The sequence below is a fragment of the Acanthochromis polyacanthus genome, chromosome 23 (genome assembly GCF_021347895.1).
Source record: "Acanthochromis polyacanthus isolate Apoly-LR-REF ecotype Palm Island chromosome 23, KAUST_Apoly_ChrSc, whole genome shotgun sequence".
NCBI classification, from domain to species: Eukaryota; Metazoa; Chordata; class Actinopteri; family Pomacentridae; genus Acanthochromis; species Acanthochromis polyacanthus.
This window is the reverse complement of record NC_067135.1, coordinates 15,132,775-15,154,028: the sequence shown is the minus strand read 5'-3', so window position 1 is coordinate 15,154,028 and position 21,254 is coordinate 15,132,775. Positions and strand designations below refer to the sequence as shown.

General features: G+C 38.6%; 2 protein-coding genes across 3 annotated transcripts in view; one reads left to right on the top strand and one right to left on the bottom strand.

Moving 5' to 3' along the window:
• Positions 1-150: 150 nt before the first annotated feature.
• On the top strand, positions 151-3,663 carry nedd8 (NEDD8 ubiquitin like modifier). The gene is made up of 4 exons (XM_022200773.2): positions 151-382; positions 511-558; positions 635-717; positions 1,816-3,663. Exons 1-4 carry the CDS (start codon positions 365-367, stop codon positions 1,940-1,942), a joined length of 276 nt encoding a protein of 91 aa, XP_022056465.2. The 5' UTR covers positions 151-364; the 3' UTR covers positions 1,943-3,663.
• A 331-nt stretch (positions 3,664-3,994) lies between these two features.
• Positions 3,995-21,254, bottom strand: part of slc7a8a (solute carrier family 7 member 8a) — a 29,746-nt gene continuing 12,486 nt past the window's right edge. The window contains exons 4-12 of one of the 2 annotated variants that reach the window (XM_022200769.2): positions 18,303-18,454; positions 12,583-12,708; positions 11,614-11,767; positions 11,057-11,180; positions 10,734-10,837; positions 9,684-9,780; positions 9,454-9,603; positions 8,224-8,401; positions 3,995-7,126 (exon numbers count right to left, since the gene is read on the bottom strand). In XM_022200769.2, the coding sequence (XP_022056461.1) occupies positions 6,972-7,126; positions 8,224-8,401; positions 9,454-9,603; positions 9,684-9,780; positions 10,734-10,837; positions 11,057-11,180; positions 11,614-11,767; positions 12,583-12,708; positions 18,303-18,454 (1,240 nt within the window). In that variant the 3' untranslated portion in view covers positions 3,995-6,971. Of the gene's footprint in view, positions 7,127-8,223; positions 8,402-9,453; positions 9,604-9,683; positions 9,781-10,733; positions 10,838-11,056; positions 11,181-11,613; positions 11,768-12,582; positions 12,709-18,302; positions 18,455-21,254 lie in introns of those variants that run through there. The other variant, XM_022200770.2, reaches the window with a different exon arrangement.

Genomic DNA, 21,254 nt, shown 5'->3' with positions numbered 1-21,254 from the left:
AGATTGTTTTAGGTGCTTAGCTACTAAATTTGGGGTTGCTTTTAGTTGAGGCGGTATTTGCGTTAAAGTAAGATAATTCAGGCGAAATTCTGCTCTTTCTTGTTTATTAAATTAGCAAAGTAGCCCGAGTTTAAGTGAAGCGGAACAGTCGACACAGAAACCAGGAGGCGGTGGGATTTAGTGAGAAACACAGGAAACACCCCCATTGAAATTCAGAAAGAGGAGGAATATCGAGTTTGCTCACCAAAATATCCAATTGAAACATTATTTTTATTCGAATAGGCAGTGGAATGCAGATTTAGTTAACATACTATCATATTGTTGAACCCATTCCAGTGAAGTTTCTAGAAACAAGTGAACAAAGATGCTGATTAAAGTGAAGGTAAGGCATATCAAACATTACGATTAGCCAGTCATCTTAATGGCGGTTATGACTGATTGAATAATCTGTTGTATCTGGTATCATAATCTGCTTAACATTAATTTCTAAAATGTTTTTTTTTATCACAGACGCTCACTGGCAAGGAGATAGAGATTGATATAGAGCCCACAGATAAGGTACATGGTGTTTTTTATATCTTAATTTGTGCTGTTTGCAGAAAACACTGCAGTATTTTTTGTCATTTCCATCCAGGTGGAGCGGATTAAAGAAAGAGTGGAGGAGAAAGAGGGGATCCCTCCTCAACAGCAGAGGTTAATCTACAGTGGAAAACAGATGTAAGATCAAAATACACTTTTTAAATCAAAGGATAAAGCTGCAGATATGTTAGAAATTTAATTTAAAGAACATACATAGACAATTAATTTATTTTGCTAGCAAGGAATGACTGTGGTTGCCAAATGCCTGCATATTCTTCTGTGACAGTTGTTTTACTAAAACAATAAAATGTAGTTTATTTTAAGTAAATCACACAAACGCTGCATAATCCTGCTGCAGTAAATGCTCATGAACGCAACACACCCACAGCACCCATCTGCTATTGGGAATGAATTAGTCTTTACTTAAATGAGAATATGCATTTGAGATATTGTTTTTTGAGATTTGTATAATTGCTAGAAAGAAATATAGCTGAGCTGTACGTCGAAATATTGTCACAGTATGCTCAAGTTCAATATGCAGCCCACAAAAGCTGCAATTTTTTGCTAAAAGTAAATTGTATCACAACATAGTGTCGCCTCATCCTGCAAATTATATCCATCAGATGCAAGGGAGCATTTTTGTTTGGTACAGACTGAAGTAAAAATCACCAAATCTTTTTCTATAGAAACCCTAAAACGACCAATCCCACTAAAACTGTGACTCACATGTATCGCAATGCCCGTTACAATAATTGCAAAAAGCTTGATTTTTTTTTGTGTATCATTCATCCCAAGAAACAAATCTGCTTGGGATGAAGTCTACAGACATGGTGGGAAAGATGGAAGATAGTTAGTTTATCTCAGTACCAGCTGTATTGCATCCAGGTGAAACTGTAAATGTAATAACATGTGATATAATATACATAATACAACTGCGTAAAAACTGCTAATAACCCACCACACAGTGAGTATTTGGTGTCATTTTCATTGTCGATTATTTTCTTGGTTCATTTCTCAATTTTTTGATTAGTTTTTTTAATCAGTGAATGTAAGAAAATGGGGGAAAATGTGTTTCTTAGAGCCCAAAATGACATCTGCAAATGTTGTGATTTCTTTACAACCCAGACATTTTCAGTTTACTGACTCAAACATGACAGACGGCCCAATACACCGTACGTTGTCTTTTTATAGCAGCTGCTGATCTAATGTCTTCTCATGCCTTTTGTTTATCCTCAGGAACGATGAGAAAACGGCAGCGGACTATAAAATCCAGGGAGGCTCTGTTCTACACCTGGTACTCGCCCTGAGAGGAGGACTCGCGCTCTACCATCCCAGAATCCTCTGCTCTGAACCTGCTCTGTAGCCGTCACTACGAAACATGCCTTAGCTGTTGCGATGCCTACTCTAAGCAAGTACACTGAAGACACAGCCAGCGGTTGCAGAATCACCAGGTGGGATTGTAGGCACCACAGAGCCACTGGTAGAAATAATCAGACCGGGTTCTACTTTGGCAGCCTCTTCTCTTAAGCCAAAAAGTCTGTCGGCTGCAAACACCTCCCCTACTGTAATATCACATGTTAGAACTGCACTAGCAGTAAAGATATCCAAAATCCTAAAAAAAAATAAACAGCTTCGGCTCAGAACCCAGAGCTAATTTAACTGCTACAGAAAGCTTCTGTACACTCTTCGAGCCTTTCTTGTGTCTTCAGAGTTTCACAGCGGTTATTTATCTTTGTTCCAGTGATGAGAAAACAGAAGTAACTGTAGTTTAAAGCTGCTTCAGGCAAACAAATCCTTGAAAGTCGGCCTGACACAATTTTTTTTGGGTCCAAAACACGCATGAACGTGTTTTGTCCTTCACTTATTGCCCCAGTTAATGTAATTACCTGAAGCTGCTGCAGCAACTCAGAAGTCATTTTATCTTGAGAAGTGCTGATGTAGCTCAGTTAGATTTGTTATAGATGAATAACAGCATATTAAAACGAACGATTCCACAGTTTGAGAAATCCTCCCTTCAGATGAGAAGACTAGTATGACTTTGCTGTCTGTGTGTTAAAATAGATGTCAGCAGGTTCATACAACTCAGACTGAAAGCCTGAAAGACTGAAAACAACCTCTTAGCTGTGCCTGAAGTTAACAAATCAGACCTACGAGCACCTCTAGAACTCACTGATTAACATGTTGTTTCATGTTTGCTTCATCTGACAATGTTTAAAACTGAAATTTTAGGAGTTCTACACTCCAGGCATTTGCCAGTTAACCACCAGTCTCATACATAACTCACAGCAAATTGTTTTACTCGTGAGCTTTACACTTGGAGTTTGTGCTCCTCAACAAGACGATCAGGTTATCATGTGTTAAATAGTGAGCCGAGGAGCTGCTCGTATTCTCATTTTGTTGCCGTTTGACAAAGCCAGAGCTTTTTCCAGTCTTTGCGCCAGTCTAACAGACTGCTGGCTTTCGCTTTGTCGATATGTTTCACAGACATATTTGAGAGTGATGCTGATCTTCTTGTCTAAGTCCATATAAGAAATCTAATATATACACCACCAGGCGAAAGTTTGGACACAGTTTGTTTACAACATAATTCCACATGTATTCTTCTGTAGTTTTGATGTCTTCAGTAATAATCTGCAATGTATAAAATAATTAAATAAAAGCCACTATGAGAAGGCGTGTCCAAACTTTTCACTGGTAGTGTGTATCTATATATTTCCTAAGATGTCAAACTACTCCTGTGAAAGGGAAAGGAGTCGGTCAGGAACATCTTTTGTAATTTTGGTGTCAGGAAAAACTCACACAACTCTCGATCTAAATCACGGAGCACATGGCTTGCTTTACACCTGCTTCATACTGGGCATCGGTCAGATGATGGTTTATTTAATTTGCCATGGATAATATGTCCTGATCTTGCAAGAACAGTGGCTTCAGTTTACATGGATGCTTTTAGTCCTTACTTCCGGTTTAAAGAAGCACGCACTTACTTAGCTCCACGTCGCCCTCCTCCAGTGTGCAGAACTGTGTGAAACTGATTTATGCTGTGGATTAGTTTGTCAGTAGAATAAACGTAACGCTCCAAATGCTTGTTGTGTTCCTGATAAATTCATTGAAAATTTCCTGCACAGCTGAACTCAGGTGAAGGGTTTAGTTCAGGCAACTGGACTTATTCTTGTGATCTTGAAGACGCTTCGCCTCTCATCCGAGCGGCTTCTTCAGTTCTAAAACTGGTTTGGAGAGTCCCATTTAACCACTAGAGGTGAAGGTGGGGCTAAGGCTGATGGTATCTACTATCAGCAAGGTGATAAAAGACTGAAGAAATACCTGGGACTCAGTCCAGATTCCTGAACTAAAGCCTTCACCTTAAGATGACCTGGACGAACGAGAACCTTCACAGACAAGCTGAACAAAGGAGACATGAAACTTGTATTCTTTTTATTCTTGCCACACACTCTCCACCAATATGTACAATTACATTTTTAACACAAAAATAGACTTAAGTTGTAGAGACATTATGGTGGGTAGACTGCAAACAGTGTTAAATTAGACCACTGTGTGCACGAAATGATTTAGAAATAACACTTGTATCACAGTGTATCCTATGTGATATTATATTGCTAAGAAAAGATTCGCATAGACACACTAACACCTAAAATTTCCACCACACGAAGGCCGTTTCAAGCTAAATATAAGCAAGATTTGAAGTTTGCAGCTTAGTACAGGATGCCGAGCAGCAACGAAGTAGAAAACTCTGCAGCGTGGTGCTTTCTTTACACAGATTCTAGGCTGTAAATACGGCAGATTAAACTTCAAACTGAACATTACAGCCTGCACGGTTTGCATTATTGTGTCACATAGAGTTGCAACATTTGATTTCTGAGGTGGAAAAGTTTTCAGGCCTCATTTATGTGAAATGTGGGATCCACAAAGTGTATGCTGTGTATTAACCCTCGTGTCGTCCTGCGGTTCAAATCTAACCTGTTTTAAAGTTTGAAAATGTGGGGAAAAAATATGTTTTCACAGGGAAACTTCTGATGTCCTCATTTTCAACATTTTTGGGAAATCTTGGAACATTTTTTGGTGGAATAAAAATGTTAAAAATGTTTCTTAAGAACATTCACCAAAAAAAAATGTTTTTTTTGCTGAATGTTCTTAAAGAAAATATCAGACTTTTTACTGATATATATGGAGTCATTTTAGATATTTTTAGGATTTTCTTGGAAGATTATTACTCATTTTTTGATTTTTTTTTAATGTTTTAAATTCATTTTTTTGCCAAAATTTTTTAAGGGAAATTTTCAAGGAATTATTGGAATTTTCTTCCTGCAGGTTTTGCAAATTTTCAGAAATTTGGGGAATTTTCTTCCTGAATTTTTTGATTTTTTTCAAACAAGGAAACAGTACTTTTCGGTGCCTGTAAATGAAGACAGGAGGGTTAAGAGTGTGGAAAATGTCTTATTTTGTTATTATCACTTATGGAACCTTGCATTCTTTGAAATTACTGCAATTTGGACAATCGAGGAAGCTCTTTTTTTTTTGATAAATGAGGCCTTTGATTACAAATTCAAACATTAGTCAGTGGTTTTTATTTACTAAGAGACAATATACAGACTGTCATGACATTGGTGTACACTGTAAATGCACAATAACGGGCACAAAAACGCATCATTGTACTTGTCAAGACATCCAAGACACCCTGTTCCCCTTACAGTTCAGCAAAAGCAATCTACACAATACTGGCCAAACTATGTCGATAATTTGATTTCTTTCTTCTTCTTTTTTTTTTTGTAAATCCTTGAACTCCTGTCATCCTCTTGTAAGATTGAGACTCCTGAGGAATAAATATCTAAGAGCACCAGTACAGACATTTAGCACTAATAAACTGGATTTCAAAGAGGCAATCAGTTGGATGTGTGGAGTTTTCACGGTCTGGAGGTTTTAGGCAGTGTATATAAGGAGAAGGCAGTGGGGATGCCCTGAGACACTAAGAGATTGTAGAAAAACTGAAGCATACATATGGAGTGTTTATAGAATATGCAGCATGAGTATCGATGCATTGCTGTTGCATTACAGACGTAATGAGTTCATTCATGGGTGCGTGTTCAGTTTTTTTTGCTGGTGCCTGCAGTAATATTGCACTAATGTCTTCTACCTAATTGTACGGATCAAAAAAATAGTCCTTTTATGTAAAGCTCTCATTTCTAGGCGCTAAATAAAGCACAAAAAATGATTCAGATGGTAAGCTACAAAAATATTTTCACCGTAAGACATGAAAGACAATCAATGCCTTTTTTTTTTTTTTTTACAAAAGAAAAACTGCTTCTCACACAGGCATTCACATGTGTCGGTGTCAGGATTTGTACAAAAAAGCGAATGTGGTGGTTAAAAAGCGTCGTGACTTGCCATGCTAACGGGTTAATTACTTGTGTAGTGTCACTTCTTATGTTATTTTTCGACATTTTTTTTTTGATAAAAATGAAAAACTAGCCCAAAGTATAAGGATTGACCAACTCTCCACGTCCGTCAAAACATCTGCAATGGTACTAAAACACAGAATGTATCCTAATTAAGGCAATTAAAAAAAACAACAGAAAAAAACTTCACCATTTACAAGCACATTTAGCAATACAAAGTACAGATCTCACATCGGCTTTCAGGTGTTACACATCCGCAGTAAAAAATAGGCCCGGATGAATATGATGTTAGAAAAAAAGTCTATCAACAATGCTAGAATTAACATATTCAAACTAAAAAAAAAAACAATAAATGACATACGCAATTATCACAATTACAAAAAAAATAATAGAGGAACATTTCAGAATTACAGTCACCTTGAAAAACAAAACACAGTCTTAGTGTACGACTTCACGGCATTAAACGACTTGATCTGAATCTGATTTTCTTGCTTTGACAATCAAAATGCAGCTTTGGTGTGTTGAAAGAGTGACAAAGCAAAATTAAGAAAAGAGGAACAAAACGAGAGTTTCTGTAGCCATCACAGCACAGGAAAAGTCTTTTGATAATAAAAAATACTTTCAAAAAAGGCGCTCTGATGGGGGAAATTTGCAGTTAGTGTGTGGAAATGGAAGAGGGAGGATGATGAAGATGCTGAAATAAATGGCTAGATGTCATGTGTTGAGGAGCTGGAAGGTGCTAACCTTTCTGTATTGCACTTTTGCAGGACCCCAGACAGAAAGGGTCATATTATTTTCAACACTTCTTACTATATTTGGCACAGAAAATACTGATTGATGCTAAAACCAACTAAAAATCTCCAAGACAAAGCGTGGGGGCACATGTGTTGATCAGTAAATCCACTCTAAACTGGTGTGTGTTGGTGTGCACACCCGCCGGCGTCTATTCTGGGGGCAGGTGAGAGTTAAAAAAGGTGCGCTTTAGCAGTCTGCTGACTTGTGGTTGTCTCCGTCGTCCTTGGACAGAGGAGACATGGCCTCCTTCATTTCCTCTCCTTCCTCACCGCTCCCGCTGCTGCTGCTTTCAGCTGGATAAACGACCACACAGAACTTCTGACCCAAGTAGGTCATTTTATCTGGAGGAAGAGACACAGAAAGAGTCAGAGTAGATTCAGGTGAAAATCTGATATGACAAAATAAAACAAAAAAGTCAAATTCAATTTAGTCAGATTGAGTTTTGTGCTTGTTACCCAATTTTTTGTGCAACTTTGCATTAAAAAATAAAAAGTAATGCAGGCTATTTTTGCTATTTTTCTTCGATAAATAGTTTTCTTTCAGACAAATAGAAAAAAAAAGTCCATAATATCCATTGAAATATTTTTTTTTACTACGAATTGCATCAATTGTAATTCAATCTTTAAAGGCAATTTTCTTAACCCTCCTGTTGTTCTCATTTATGGGCACCAAAAAATAATGTTTCCTTGCCTGAAAAAAAATCCAAAATTCAGAAAAAAAATATTCCCCAAATTTCTGAAAATTTGCAAAACCTTCAGGAAGAAAATTCCAAAAATTCCTTAAAAGTTTCCCTTAAAAATGTTATTTTTAAAAATCCCTCATATTTGGCAAGAAAATTCTTGTAAATATTTTCAAAAAAATATTAAAAATCTTCAAAGAAAAATCCTAAAAATATGTAAAGTGATTACATATATATCAGTAAAACTTCTATTTTCTTTACGAACATTCACAAAAAAAATCAACCAAAATCCAGTGAAATTTGTATATATGAGTCACTAATGCCTCATTTGTATATTTAAACATGACATTTGAGAAAACTTATAATACAAAAAATGATTTTCTTAATGCAAATGATCAGCTGGGGATGTTTCAGGGCTGATATTTCTTGGTTACATTTATTATCCTGTTGTTTTATTGCTTCTTTAATGAAGCACTGAATCAAAAACCTGCTTTGGCATATTGGGATCTCTTTTTTTCTTGCCAAAACAAGATTGAGAACATGCTTGTGTCTGTACATTCAGAGGACATGGGGTCACAGCTCACCTGGCTAGTTAAATTTTTCATGCTTACCAATAAGAAAAGCTGCACCATGTGACACCTGTCTTGTATTAGTGTATTGCCTAGACTTTCCTAATAAGATGTGATGCATTTGTGGTGCTAAAAATGTGCAACGTTTAACCCCTGACAGAGAAAAGTTGCCCCCGATAGGCAAACTCACCAACAAAGGCGTCGAAGCACTGGGGCTTGTTGTCCCAGTAGACTCCCAGGAAATAGACGGGGACACCGGTCAGCATGATGGCGAGGCCGATGCCACACACCACCGGCTCAGAGTAGAGGGAGAAGATGAGCAGGAAGGCCCAGAAGAGGAGGTAAATGACCGGCCATATAAGGCTGATCTGGAAGAAGGAAAACAAGTTATCACGCTTGTACAAAAAGTCCTTTTATGCCCTTTTGAATCATGCAGATTAAGTGAAATATAACAGCAGGTTTGACAGAATTTGAGCAATTTTGATATATTTAATGAACGGAAACATACATCATCTTGAAAAGGCAATTTCTATTATCTTGTCACTAATGTCAATCCACCACGAATATCTTATTCTTGACTGTGCACCCACTATCTGATAATACATTCATCCTTTCACTGCTTGAATTCAGAATTAGTGCACATTATCAGCCACTTTCTAAACTGCCTCTGTAAACTTTCACACCAGTATCCATTTAAAGACAGACACTATAGATGAATACACTTAAAAAATGTATATATTATATAGCAGTATAAAAATGATTCCTGACAATAAGACAATTATTTTTTAATTTGCAAACCTTTCATTTGCATTAATTGCCACAACAGAAATCTAAACACTGCGTAAATCGAGCTTCAAAGTACATTTTTGTTACGTTTTACTAACAGAGTCAAAGGTTTTTACAGAAGTTTTTTTTTGGTTTCTGTCTTAATCACTCCATAAATCTGAAAATACCATCAACAGCACAAAATAATATAGACTTTTTTTGCCACTTTTTTATGACTATAATCTTATGTAAATCAGATTTGAATGAGATGTCTGACTCAGAGAAATGTAAGCCAGCCGTATTTGGAGAAAACTAGCTTTACAGATATATATTATAATTGAAATCTACACACATAAGTCGATAAAGTGTAGCAAAATAAACATCTAAATGTGTGTTTTGGATACTTTCTTTTTACTACTCTGAAAAAGCAAAATTTAACAAAAATTTCAAAACCGACTGTTTTACCAGTAGCATCTCATCTTAACAAATACATTTACCTTCAGATGTGCAATTCAGTGCATATTACAGACATAACTGCATGTATTACGTTATGTATTCCTGTTTTAATCAAATATTTCCTCTTTCATACGCGCAAAAGTTACTATACACAAATAAAAAAATGACCAAAAACACAGAAAACTGCACATGAACACACCTTGATTGGCCGGTGGATGTTGGGCTGTTTAAATCGCAGGACGATCTGCCCGGCGACAGTCACTCCGTAGAAGAGGTAGTTGATGAAGCCCACGTAGTTGATGAGCGTGTACATGTCGCTGGTGCACAGCATCAGCAGGGTGGACAGACACTGAGGAAGCAGACAGAACTAGTCAGGTTCTGTTTAACCGGTGTGCTGTATATTAATGTAGACCAGGGAGCAGCACTCACAGTGAAGAGCAGAGCAGGGATGGGGGTGCAGCGTTTTACATGGATCATGGCCAGCAGACTGGGGAGGTGGCCCTCTCTGGCTCCGGCAAAGAACAGTCTGCAGAGTTGCAATGAACAAATCATTCAGTTAACACATAAAGAGAAGTCAGACCATCCACAAACCAGGATGGAAACTTGTTTAAACAAGAAAAGCACTCGGAGAGCGCAGTGCTTCGCCACGGCTGCTCAGTCTTTGTAGCATTTCTGACGGATGAAATCTTTAATAAAAAATAACCTTGTGCTGAGTACAAGCTTGACCTAAACATGTAGCGGGCAGTGTGAATTGATAGAACTCAGAAACACCCCCACAATTTAATCAATTGTTCCTTGTATGATTTCCGACGGATAAGTCCCGAGAAGTCCTCAATGGCTGATTTGTAGTAAGATCACAATTATGTGATCATCAGCAGGCAGCTGAAGTAGTGTTCACTTGTTGTCATAGTTACAGTGACGCCGTGCTGCTATCTTGCAATGATACAGAAATCTTTACCAAATCCATGGATCCAGACTATAAGCCACATCACTGCCTAATTCTAATCACTTGGTCCTTGTGTCATTTCTGACCTTCCCTGAAAATTTCATCCAAATCTTTTTGTCCGTTTTTGCACACAGACTGACAAACAGACAAACGTATGGCGATTGTCCATAAATCATGCAAGGCTCCTGCCTGCCACGTTTTATTCACACTCAAAGATAGGTCATTAACTATTGCTTTATCTGTCTGTGGCTATATTTAGGGGTTTATTTAATAGACTAGAAACAAATCATGCAACAAGTGGGATGTTAGCGGCAGTACATGAAAAACCCTGGTTCATAATTTGTGGTATATTCATGGAAAAAGCTAAGTCTAGATGCAAAACATCAACTCGGCTCGTCATCTGTTTATGCGGTGTATTATAAAGATAGGTAGATATTTTTTGCATGTCTAAGAGTCACATTGTTATTTTTTCCCCATGGACCAATAAAATGAGAGTCCTCGCAACATGACTGCATGATACTAAACCAACTAACCGTGAAGACGTGAAGAGGGAACCGTTGACACCTCCGAAGGTGGACAGAGCCACAGAGATGGGCATGATCCACGACATGACTCCCAGCAGCTTCTCACCAAACGTCTGCGATGGAGGAATGAATAGATTAGAAGTGAGATGACACATTTACATGATTAGATGTCTGCTTGATCAAGCCCACTGTTAGGATGAGGTACAAAAAGGTATAAACAAGCACAAGTAGTAATATTAACTTGTGCATTGACCTATAAGGGCCACTAGAGGGCGACAGTCATATAAAAATATCAAAAATGTGCTGTTGAATGAAGCCATGGGACCACTCACCACGGCAACAGCATTGGAGGCGAGCAGCTCCTGAGGACTCATGGCCGTGACGTAGGCGATGTTAGCGAAGACGTAAACGAAGGTCACGAGGGGGATGGAGATGAAGATGGCACGAGGAAGGTTCCTGGAGACAATGCAGCACAGTATTTAGTCGACCCAATGGGGGGAGAAAAGCTCAAGAAAGGGAGATAGAGAGGGATTTAAAGTAGGAAATTAAAAATGGTATCTTAGGGGTGGGATATTAATAGATAAAAACTTATTAAAAACACAGGATTGTTTTAAAAGATAGACAGAATGCACAGGAAATGAAGAAATAAACCATTTTATACACTGAGAAATTATTCAAGATCAGACACTGGGAATGACAGCGAAATTAATTCCAGAAAGCTTTAACAAAAAGGATCAAGGATTAAGCTGGGAAGCCTAGTTGGCATGTGACTGCTAATCACTGAAACAGCTACTGGCTGCTTGTAAATTTCTATGGTCATATATTGGAGAGGGGTTATAAACGCAGCAAATGAATGTCTACAGGTATATGAAAGTAAAAAGTGTCTTACACATAAGGATCCACCAGCTCCTCTGTGACGTAGTTCAGGAAGTTCCAGCCTCCGTAGGCGAAGGAGCCTTGTAGAAAAGCTAAAGCTATGAACCCCACATTATAGTCCTGGAGGGGCTCAAATGCATTGGCAGGCTCCAGCCAGTAGTACTCTCCTACAGGGGGATAATGCAATAAAAAAAAGAGGCAAAATCTTCAGCAATCATGATTTATTTTGCCTGATTTTGTCATTTCTTTTTGTCCACAAGTTTTCAGTTTCTCTCTTTTTTTGCTCGTTTGTGTTCCTTCGTTAAATTTACTCGACTTTCTGCGCTCAAGTGCTCGTGATTATTTATCTCTGGTTTGCTGTTTTGCTGAAGGGGTAAACAAACCGAAGTCTGGGCCTCGCTGTGAGGAAACCCATCTGAAAGCTATCATCTAATGAAATCAGCGTGTGTGAAACAAGTTATGAAAGACATTCTGCTGAATACCTGGCCAGTGACTTATTTGCGAAATCCCCCAGAGAAACATCCAAACACTCCAGCATAAATCAGTTTTTTTAATCTCATCTGCCTTTACATTTTTCTCCAAATCCCAAGTCACTTCTCTCCTACATACTGTCCCTCATATACGACCTCAATTCTCCCATCAAATCCGACTCTTCATTATCTTCAAACACTTGCACAGAAAGCCCCATTTTGTTGTTCCTTTGTGGCCCCTAGAATAACTGACCCTCTGTTGTGTTTGTGCTGCAAACCCCCACAGGCGTGCTGATATTAGCAATGTGATTTTTAACCAAAAAGGCCCCCAGAAACCCGCTGACCCCGGTGGCGTCCATGTGGATCCTATACCGTCCCGAATCAGTGAACACGTCTTCGCTGACTGCGACTGTGTGTGTGTGATTCTGCTTTTCACACACGGACAGAGTAAACACCAAGTGGGATAGTATCTATGTGTTCTGGGGATGCACAGATGGCGGCGGTCAGCTTACCCTTGCAGATCTGCACGATGCCCATGATGATGATGAGGCCGAGGGCCAGCAGCTTGCCGGCCGTGAAGATGTCCTGCACTCTGGTGGCCCACCTCACGCTGGAGCAGTTCACCCATGTGAGCAGCACTGAACAGAAACACAGAAAAACACACAATTAGGGCTTGTTTTGCTCGAATTATGTGTAGTTTTTCCTGTTATTCTCACTTTAATGGCTTTAACCCTTCCTCTTATGGGCACCAAAAATATCGTTTCCTTGTCGGAAAAAAAATCCATAAATTCAGCAAAAAAATTCCCCAAATTTCTGAAAATTGGCAAAACCTTCAGGAAGAAAATTCAATTCCTTGAAAGTTTCCCTTACAAAATCCCCCAAATTTGGCAAGAAAGTTCTTTTAAATATTTTCAAAAAATGAGTAAAAATCTTCCAGCGAATTCTGCTGGATTTTGGTTGATTTTTTTGTGAATGTTCTTAAGAAACATTTTTAACATTTCTTTTTTCCACCAAAAAATTTTGAAAGATTTCCCAAAAATGTTGAAAATGTGGACATCACAAGTTTCACTGTGAAAATATTATTTTTTTTCCACATTTTCAAACAGGTCAATTTTGACCCACAGGACGACAAAAGGATTAAGGCTGCTGGAATCATCTTATCGTGTGTGTTGCACCAGTCTTTTATTACATGCTGTGACTTGGACACATCATTAACATGAATGCTCAAACATCAGATCCCCTCTATGCACTTTTTCTGCAGCTCACATGAGGTTCTTCTCTTTCCTGAAACCCTCTATTACCAATGACACTGACTGACCGATGTATAGAAGCTTCCCTGCAGCCCACCTCACTTGGCCTCCCGCCCCTGCCTTCTACATTCCTCTTCCAGTTTGAGATACTGGCCCGTTACGCCCGTTCACTCCTCAGTGAATTCCAACAGAATCTTGCTTTATGTCGTCCTCGCAATGAAACTTCAGCTGCTTCTCTACGAGCTGAAGGAATAAATAGAACATGTTGATCAGTAAGCTAAACTCTGCTGAACCTGTATTTACTGTTTGATGCGATAATAATTATTTTATTGGTCCCTTCTAAGACTGTCTCTGAGCTGTCCCTGCTTTGTTAGTAGTAGCGGTGCGCCGATTGTTGCTCAAGAATGGAAGGAGAAGTTATGAAATCGATTACTGTTGATGATAAAGCTAAAATTTAAGCTAAAATAGAGAGAGATTAAAAGCCGCACATTTGAACCAATGCGACGTGTCTTAACGCTGACCTTTGGTTCTGCTACTGCATCATCAGTCGTTATCTCTTGCGGTAGTTCTGTTTTCTTTGGAAGTACTGTGATGATATGGTAGATTCTTGGCAGTATATTGCATCAGCAACTTCTAACACACGTGCATTTTACCTAGTGCAACATCATATGTTACATTCTGGATGATAGTTTAAAGTTTGTAGACTGGCTTTTTGTCCTTATTTTTTTGAAAGAAAAGCAGTTTTTTTCTATGAAGATACCATTAAATTAATCAGAAATCCAGTCTAGACATTGTTAATGTAGTCAATGACTATTCTAGCTGGAAATTGCTGATTTTTAATGGAATATCTACAAAGGGATACAGAGGAACATTTCCAGCAACCATCAGCAACCTGTGTTCTAATGCTACATTGTGTTAGCTAATCGTGTTGAAAGGCTAATTGATGATTAGAAAACCCTTGTGCAGTTATGTTAGCACATGAATAAAAGTGTGAGTTTTCGTGGAAAACATGAAAATGTCTTCATGACCTCAAATTTTGAACAGTACTGCATATACAGGCTACCTTTCCACACTTTTAAAATGACAGGTTTGAGTGCTTTTGCATTGACAGAAGCAGATTGGTGTTGTTTTTAGGATTGTTTACGGCTCTTTTTAATGTTGTACCTACCAAACTCTCCTAATCTGGCATTTACTAGAACGTGTAAAAAAAAGGTATTTGGAAATGCTGCTCAGCTCAGTTCAACCTGATGCTGACATTCGCAAGATAATGGGTTTGATCTGTGCTGCTGAGTACAACAGGCCAGCGGGTTCAGGCCAATAGGGTGCCATTAAGTAAGAGTCCTGTTTGACTCTGTGGGATTAAGTTCATCACATTAAATAACTCTGAGCTGCCGCTGCAGGGAGCAAACACAGATGTACATGAAGAGACGTGCATGGATCTGCTCTGATACTGAATGAATACTGGATGCAAACAAAAAGAGAGTGTTAGTAGCGGTGCTAGAGGAGTTTATGAGGTTTATAGGAAGGCGAATGGAGGCTGTGAGAAAGAAATAAGGGAAGTTGAGATCTAGGCTGTGTGGGGTTTTCTCCTTGAGCTGACAGCAGCAGTGAGGGGGAGCTGCAGCTGCTACTCCCTCCACCACACACAGGAAATGAGAGACTACGCATGCAGATTCACTTATGACACCATTTATGTACCGTATACACAAGCACCATGAACCAAAACACACAATGGCAAAATTCTCATGCAGCCTCAGGTAAACACACTTGTTTTAGGAACCAGATGATCTTTTGCCACCTCATAACATTGCCTCACAACACACGTCTGTCCTCCTACTCTTCTCTGCTGATTGACAGTCTGCAGATAAACACCGAAGGACACATTCTCCAAAAGCACGGAGCTGTGGGGGCCTGCTCAGCTGACTGTAAGCTGAGTATACAAAATGTGTGTGTGGAAACTTGCTGAGTTAACTATGAGCCCGTTGGAAAACACGACAGAGTTATGACCCCGCGTTCTGCCATCTGTACGAACAGACGGACCCCTGGGAGAATCTCCAGCTCAAGTTTTAGAAAGGGTACACCTTAAACAGGCTTTGGCTTCCCTGCAGCATGGCCGGTGACTGGTGACATGTGCTTTGACTGTCACTGAATCTACTCATAGCCATGTTTCCAAGTAAGGAGTTATAGCTTGCAAAATTAACAGATGAGACTGCAAGCGGAACATTTAGGGCAAATATGTCAAAGTCAGACGCGCATAGACACAAAAACACCCCCGAAAACAGGCGTGACATAAGCGTCGATGGGAAACGGCTAACCTCTCACCCACTTTTTCCCCCGAACAACAACAGCAAAACAGAGATAAACTTCTACCAAAGCTGCCTGACAACATCTGTCCGATCAATTTGAGCAAGAAGCTTAAAAACAAACCGGAGTTAGGCAACCAGACGACTTGTCAAAACTAAGAACATTTAGCTGTGAGGCATTTCTGTAACTAGAGCAAAAAAAAGTCAGAAAAATGTAGGTCAATGTGTCAAAAATAAGAAAGTGGAGATTTCATTATTGCCTCCGGAGAGGTTGTGTTTGCAGATGTCTTGTCAGATATCTAAAAACATTTTGTACATTTGGTAGAAAGTTAGCAAATGATGCCATCAATGCCTCAAATCTTTCCACTGATGCCATTTATCTACACAACCAGTCAAAGGTTTGGACACATCTTCTCATTCATTGCCTTTTATTTATTTGTTTTATTGTCTGCATTGTAGATTAATACTGAAGAAAACACTTTTTTGTTTACAACATAATTCCATATGTATGCTTTTATTGTTTTGATGTCTTCAGAATTAATCTGCAATGTAGAAAATAATTAAATAAAAAGCTTTGAATGAGAAGGTGTGTCCAAACGTCTGACTGCTAGTGTACATATACTAGACAGTTACTAGAAAGATTGGGCTTTCCCTTTGCTGGGATCCATCGTGCTGAATTCTGCTTATGTGAGGATTACAGCTCCAGTCTTTCCAGTTTCCCTTGCTCTTGTTTCTTCTGCATAGTAATTCAACTGTTTGAGGAATGAGCAAAAGCCAGTTTAAACTGACATTGACATTTTTTGGGACAAAGTGAAAGCTTCAAAGAAAAGCTTGTTTTCCTTCTGCATTTGCCAGTGCTGAGAGCAGTGATTTAAATAAATATCTGCACTCAGGATTCCACCTAAATATCACCAGAGTTGCTCGAGTTTGACCACATCTCCCACTAAAACCAGCGTCTTCCAGTCGGATGTTTATCTGACAGTTCAGATCAGGTTCTGAACAGAGAGCTGTCTTTCATAACACATAATAACACTCTTCTCCACGGTTCACGTCTGTCTGTCTTTGTGTCTGACGGCTGACTGCAGTATTTGAGCAGTTTGTGTGAACTTTGTTGGGTCGACCGCTGTAATGTCGGTGCCAACACACTTCAATTTGTCTTCCAGCAGCTATTTGCCTGCCTCTGTTGTGCTTCTCTTTTCTTAGACAGCCTCGAACTGACGATTAAATAGCACAAGAGCTCCAGAAAACTTGGCATCGAGATCAAAATAAACCCAATGAATCGTTCAACCAGTCAGCGGCTTGTAAACAGCTCTGGTTCGGTGACATATCTGTAACCAATATGTGCTTTAATCCACTATTTCACATTGACCTCTGGAATAACTAAGCTACCTGTACATTTGGTCCATTAACTATTACTTGTTTGGTAACTGTGTCAACATTTGTGTGTCCATTGGTTTTGGGGAGTTTCAGTGAATTCCTTAATTTCTTAAAAGTTTCTGTTGAAAGTTTTTTTTTTTAAATCCCCAAAATTTGGCAAGACAATTCTTGTAAATATTTTTAACAAATGCGTAAAAATCCAAAAAAATCCTAAAAATATCTAAAATGATTCCATATATATATCAATAAAACTTCTAATATTTTCTTTAAGAACATTCACTTAAAAATCAACCAGAATCCAGTGAATTTTGCTGGATTTATTCTGAAGTAACATTTTGAACATTTCTTTTTTTCCACCAAAAAATGTACAAGTATTTCCTGAAAATGTTGTAAATGTGGACACCAGAAGTTTCACTGTGAAAATATTTTTTTTCCCCACATTTTCAAACTTTAAAAATGGGTAAATTTTGACCCGCAGGACGACACGAGGGTTAAATGAATCACCACATTTACACCCTTTACCAGAGCTAGAAATGGAAAGAACGACAATCCTGGAACTAGTTAAGGGTGAAATGCAGTTCCATCTGGAAATCTAACCTTAAAACGGTGATATTTCCTGAAATCCCTTCATTCACAAGCAGTCTCATGACAAAAAATCATGAGCCTTTTCTCTGAACTGGAATGAACTGCAGGCTGTGCTTACATAAAGCAGATAGGAGACAAGTATGGAAACTAATTAAACACTTAAGTAGTAAACAGAGTCACAATAATCAAATAAATTCAACCTCTTTTCATGATTTCTGATGTTAAAACTGTGTCATACTGTGCGACAGACACTACACGAGTTGATGTAATTTGGGTTGCGTAGGTGTGACCATTGAAATGAAGTCTCATTCATGTATTTTGGCCTTGCAGTTCTTCCGTTATGAGCTTTTCCATTCGGGTGTGCCAAATAGGTCAACAGTCCATAAAAACAGGGTGGCTGTAGAGAAGATTCTGAGAAGGGAGCACCACTTTTTGGTTGAGCTGCTTGCAAAACATAGACGTACTGAGGATGTTCAGTAAAAACCAACCTTTCATGAGCTTTAAGAACAGTGGCAGTGTGTTTTACTATGTTATAAATGACAATAAAAAGTTAATTACTTCATTAGTAACCATTTTGTGAGTAAAATGAGCACCACAAGTGCGTAGTCGAGTGTGTTTCAGCAGTTTGAGGTATCTGCTGCATTGAGAAACATTAAAAACGTCTGCGACTGTGTTTGGGTGTTTGTGTCTAAGGATTTGTACTCGTGTGTTACTCACAGAGACACACAGCAGCCAGCAGACGAAGGCCGTTCTCTGGTGGAAAGCAGGTGGGGAACAGAGGCTGGAGGACGTAGTTGGAGAAGGTCAGCGCGATCACGGCCTGGTTGGTCGGGTAGATGACCAGCACAGCGATCCACAGTCGCAGGAACCTGAGGTGAAAATGGAGGGAAGAGGGCACAGTTACAACACACAAACACTTGACACATACACCACCGCTCAAACGTTGGGATCGCTTAGAAACGTCCTTATTCTTAAGGAAAAGCATTTTTTATATGAAGATAACATCAAATGAATCAGAAATCCAGTCTAGACATAGTTAATGTGGTAAATGACAATTCTAGCTGGAAACGACTGATTTTTAATGGAATATCTCCATAGAGGTACAGAGGAACATTTCCAGCAACCATCACTCCTGTGTGCTAATGCTACATTGTGTTAGCTAATGGTGCTGAAAGGCTAACTGATGATTAGAAAACCCTTGTGAAATTATGTTAGCACATGAATAAAAGTGTAAGTGTAACTTTTGAACGGTAGTGTATATTTGCACACAAAATGGGTCATTTTTGATTAAATATAACGTCTATTCCCTACTTTGGTTGGCCTCTCACAACATTCCCCAATCTACTGCCAATAATATGATTTGTACTCCTCTACAAGAACAACAAAGATAATTATAGATTAATGACATATTAACATAACAGTAGTTGGTAATTTGAGTCATTTATCGAGTAAAATCCCAAACATATGCTGGTCTCAGCCTCTCAAATATGAGTCTTTTGTCTGTTTTTATAATGGATATCTTTGTGCTCTTTACTAAAAAAACACGACATTTAAAGATGTCACCTCAGGTTCTGGGAAATCATGAATGGGTTCTTTTGCTATTTTGAGATTTAACAGGCTAAAAAAATAAACTCTAATAGAAAAAAATTAAGATAAGTGGACGGATAGTACAAATAATAACTCTTTGCGGGGCAGCACTCAGAACAAAGCAGAGGGGGAAGCCCATGCTGCTAAGACTAACAAACCATCATTTCTGCTTTGGGTTGACTTTGATGTTTGGTTTCATGTAGCTGAGATTTCCCCCCGCTTTTTTAAAAATTTAACAGCGCAGAGAAAAATGTCTGGGCAGTGAAGCAACGCTTAGACCAAGCAGCAGTTTAAAGCTTCCAATGAATTCCTATAAAACAAAGAACATTTCTGTTTGGCAGCTAGTTTAACTGAGGTGACTCATTCAGTCTGCTAAAGTAGCTGTAGTCACGGACCAGAGGAATATGCCACCGCAGCATATGATACATTTTAGTCACTGTCTGTTGTGTTTTTACTGCTGAAATTAACTGTAGTTCACAGATGTTGAAATATCTGTGGCATTTTTGCTATTTTTCTCGATAAGTGGGACCTTTTCTTCGGAGAAATTATCATTTAACCCGAAGCTGGACGTCAGAAACCAGAAAAAAGCAGTACAGTAGCCGACAATGACGCATGAAAAATGAAAAAGATTCACTAACAAGGAGGTAAAAACGCAAATGAAAACAAACACTGGGCATGTTCCCTGAGTGAGATGCTGAAAGGAGGCAGAAACCGATGAATAATGGAGGGTTGAGATGTGGTGTAGAAGTGGAGGAAAGCTCTAGCAGCAGGACAGACCAGGCATGTGGTACAACCATGACATTCTCTGAAAGATTATAAAGGGATCATTACACCTGACTGCATTAACAGGACTGTGACTCACTGGAATGTGTGCGTTTCATGGAAAAATGTGGGTTCAAATGCCCATTTAACCCTCTAACAGTACACGGGAATGCACTCGTGGAGGGCGTTGTACTAGATTTTCGGTCTTGCTTCTCTCTTTTTTTTTTTTTTTTTGCAGTTTTCATGACATTTCTTGTAATACTGAGCTTTTAACTTTACAGAATCGATTTACCAACCTTGCAGATTGGGTTTCACATGCTTAAAGATCATATGATGCTCAGCTATCGATTAAATAAATAAGAAAAAAACTCTTGGGATCAGTTACAACGTTAAAATGCAGCACACTGATTAATGCATGAATAATTAATAACACTCTGAACGGCCCTCTCTGCTAATACATAATGTACATGACCTAGAAATACTGATGGAGGATTTATTTGTACGTTTTATACCTGCATCTCATTTTTACTTTGTAAATTGTAGAATTATAGGGTGAAAATTGAGTTACAGAAGCAATCTGTGGGGTATTTTTGCAGACTGATAATTGACTTATAGATCAATCATCTACTTCTACGTGGAAAAAGGATCTGAATACTTCTTCTACTAATGGTAGTGGCACCATATATGCAGACATACAGGGGAGATCAGCAGACTAAGGGTGGATATTATAGACTAACTCAGGGAACTCAATATATTGCAAGACATTCATCTACTCTATATTATATGTGGAAAAATATCTCTAAAAATGCAACAAAAAGCAGAAATCATATGTGCACTTACTGCTTTGTGGCACTGAATGTGTTAAATTCTTATTATTGTTCAGTTTTAATGTGCAATTAATTAGCAAGTTAGTTCCATTTGTTTCCATTCATGTTCTCTTCACTCATTTGTAAGTGCAACCACAAGCATGAAGTGAAGTAGTGAGTCTGGCAAGTTCGGTTTTTAAAGAAAATATTTGTTTCCAGCGTGATACAAAGAGATATCAATATATTGTCCCACTCCAGTAGACTTTGCTTAAATTTACACTAGCATTCAAAGGTTTGGGGTCACTTAGAAATGTCCTTATTTTTGAAAGAAAAGCAATTTTTTTCGATGAAGATATCATTAAGTGAATCAGAAATACAGTGTAGACACTGTTAATGTGGTAAATGACTATTCTAGCTGTAAACTGCTGATTTTTAATGGAATATCTACATAGAGGTACAGAGGAACATTTCCAGCAACCATCACTCCTGTGTTCTAATGCTACATTGTGTTAGC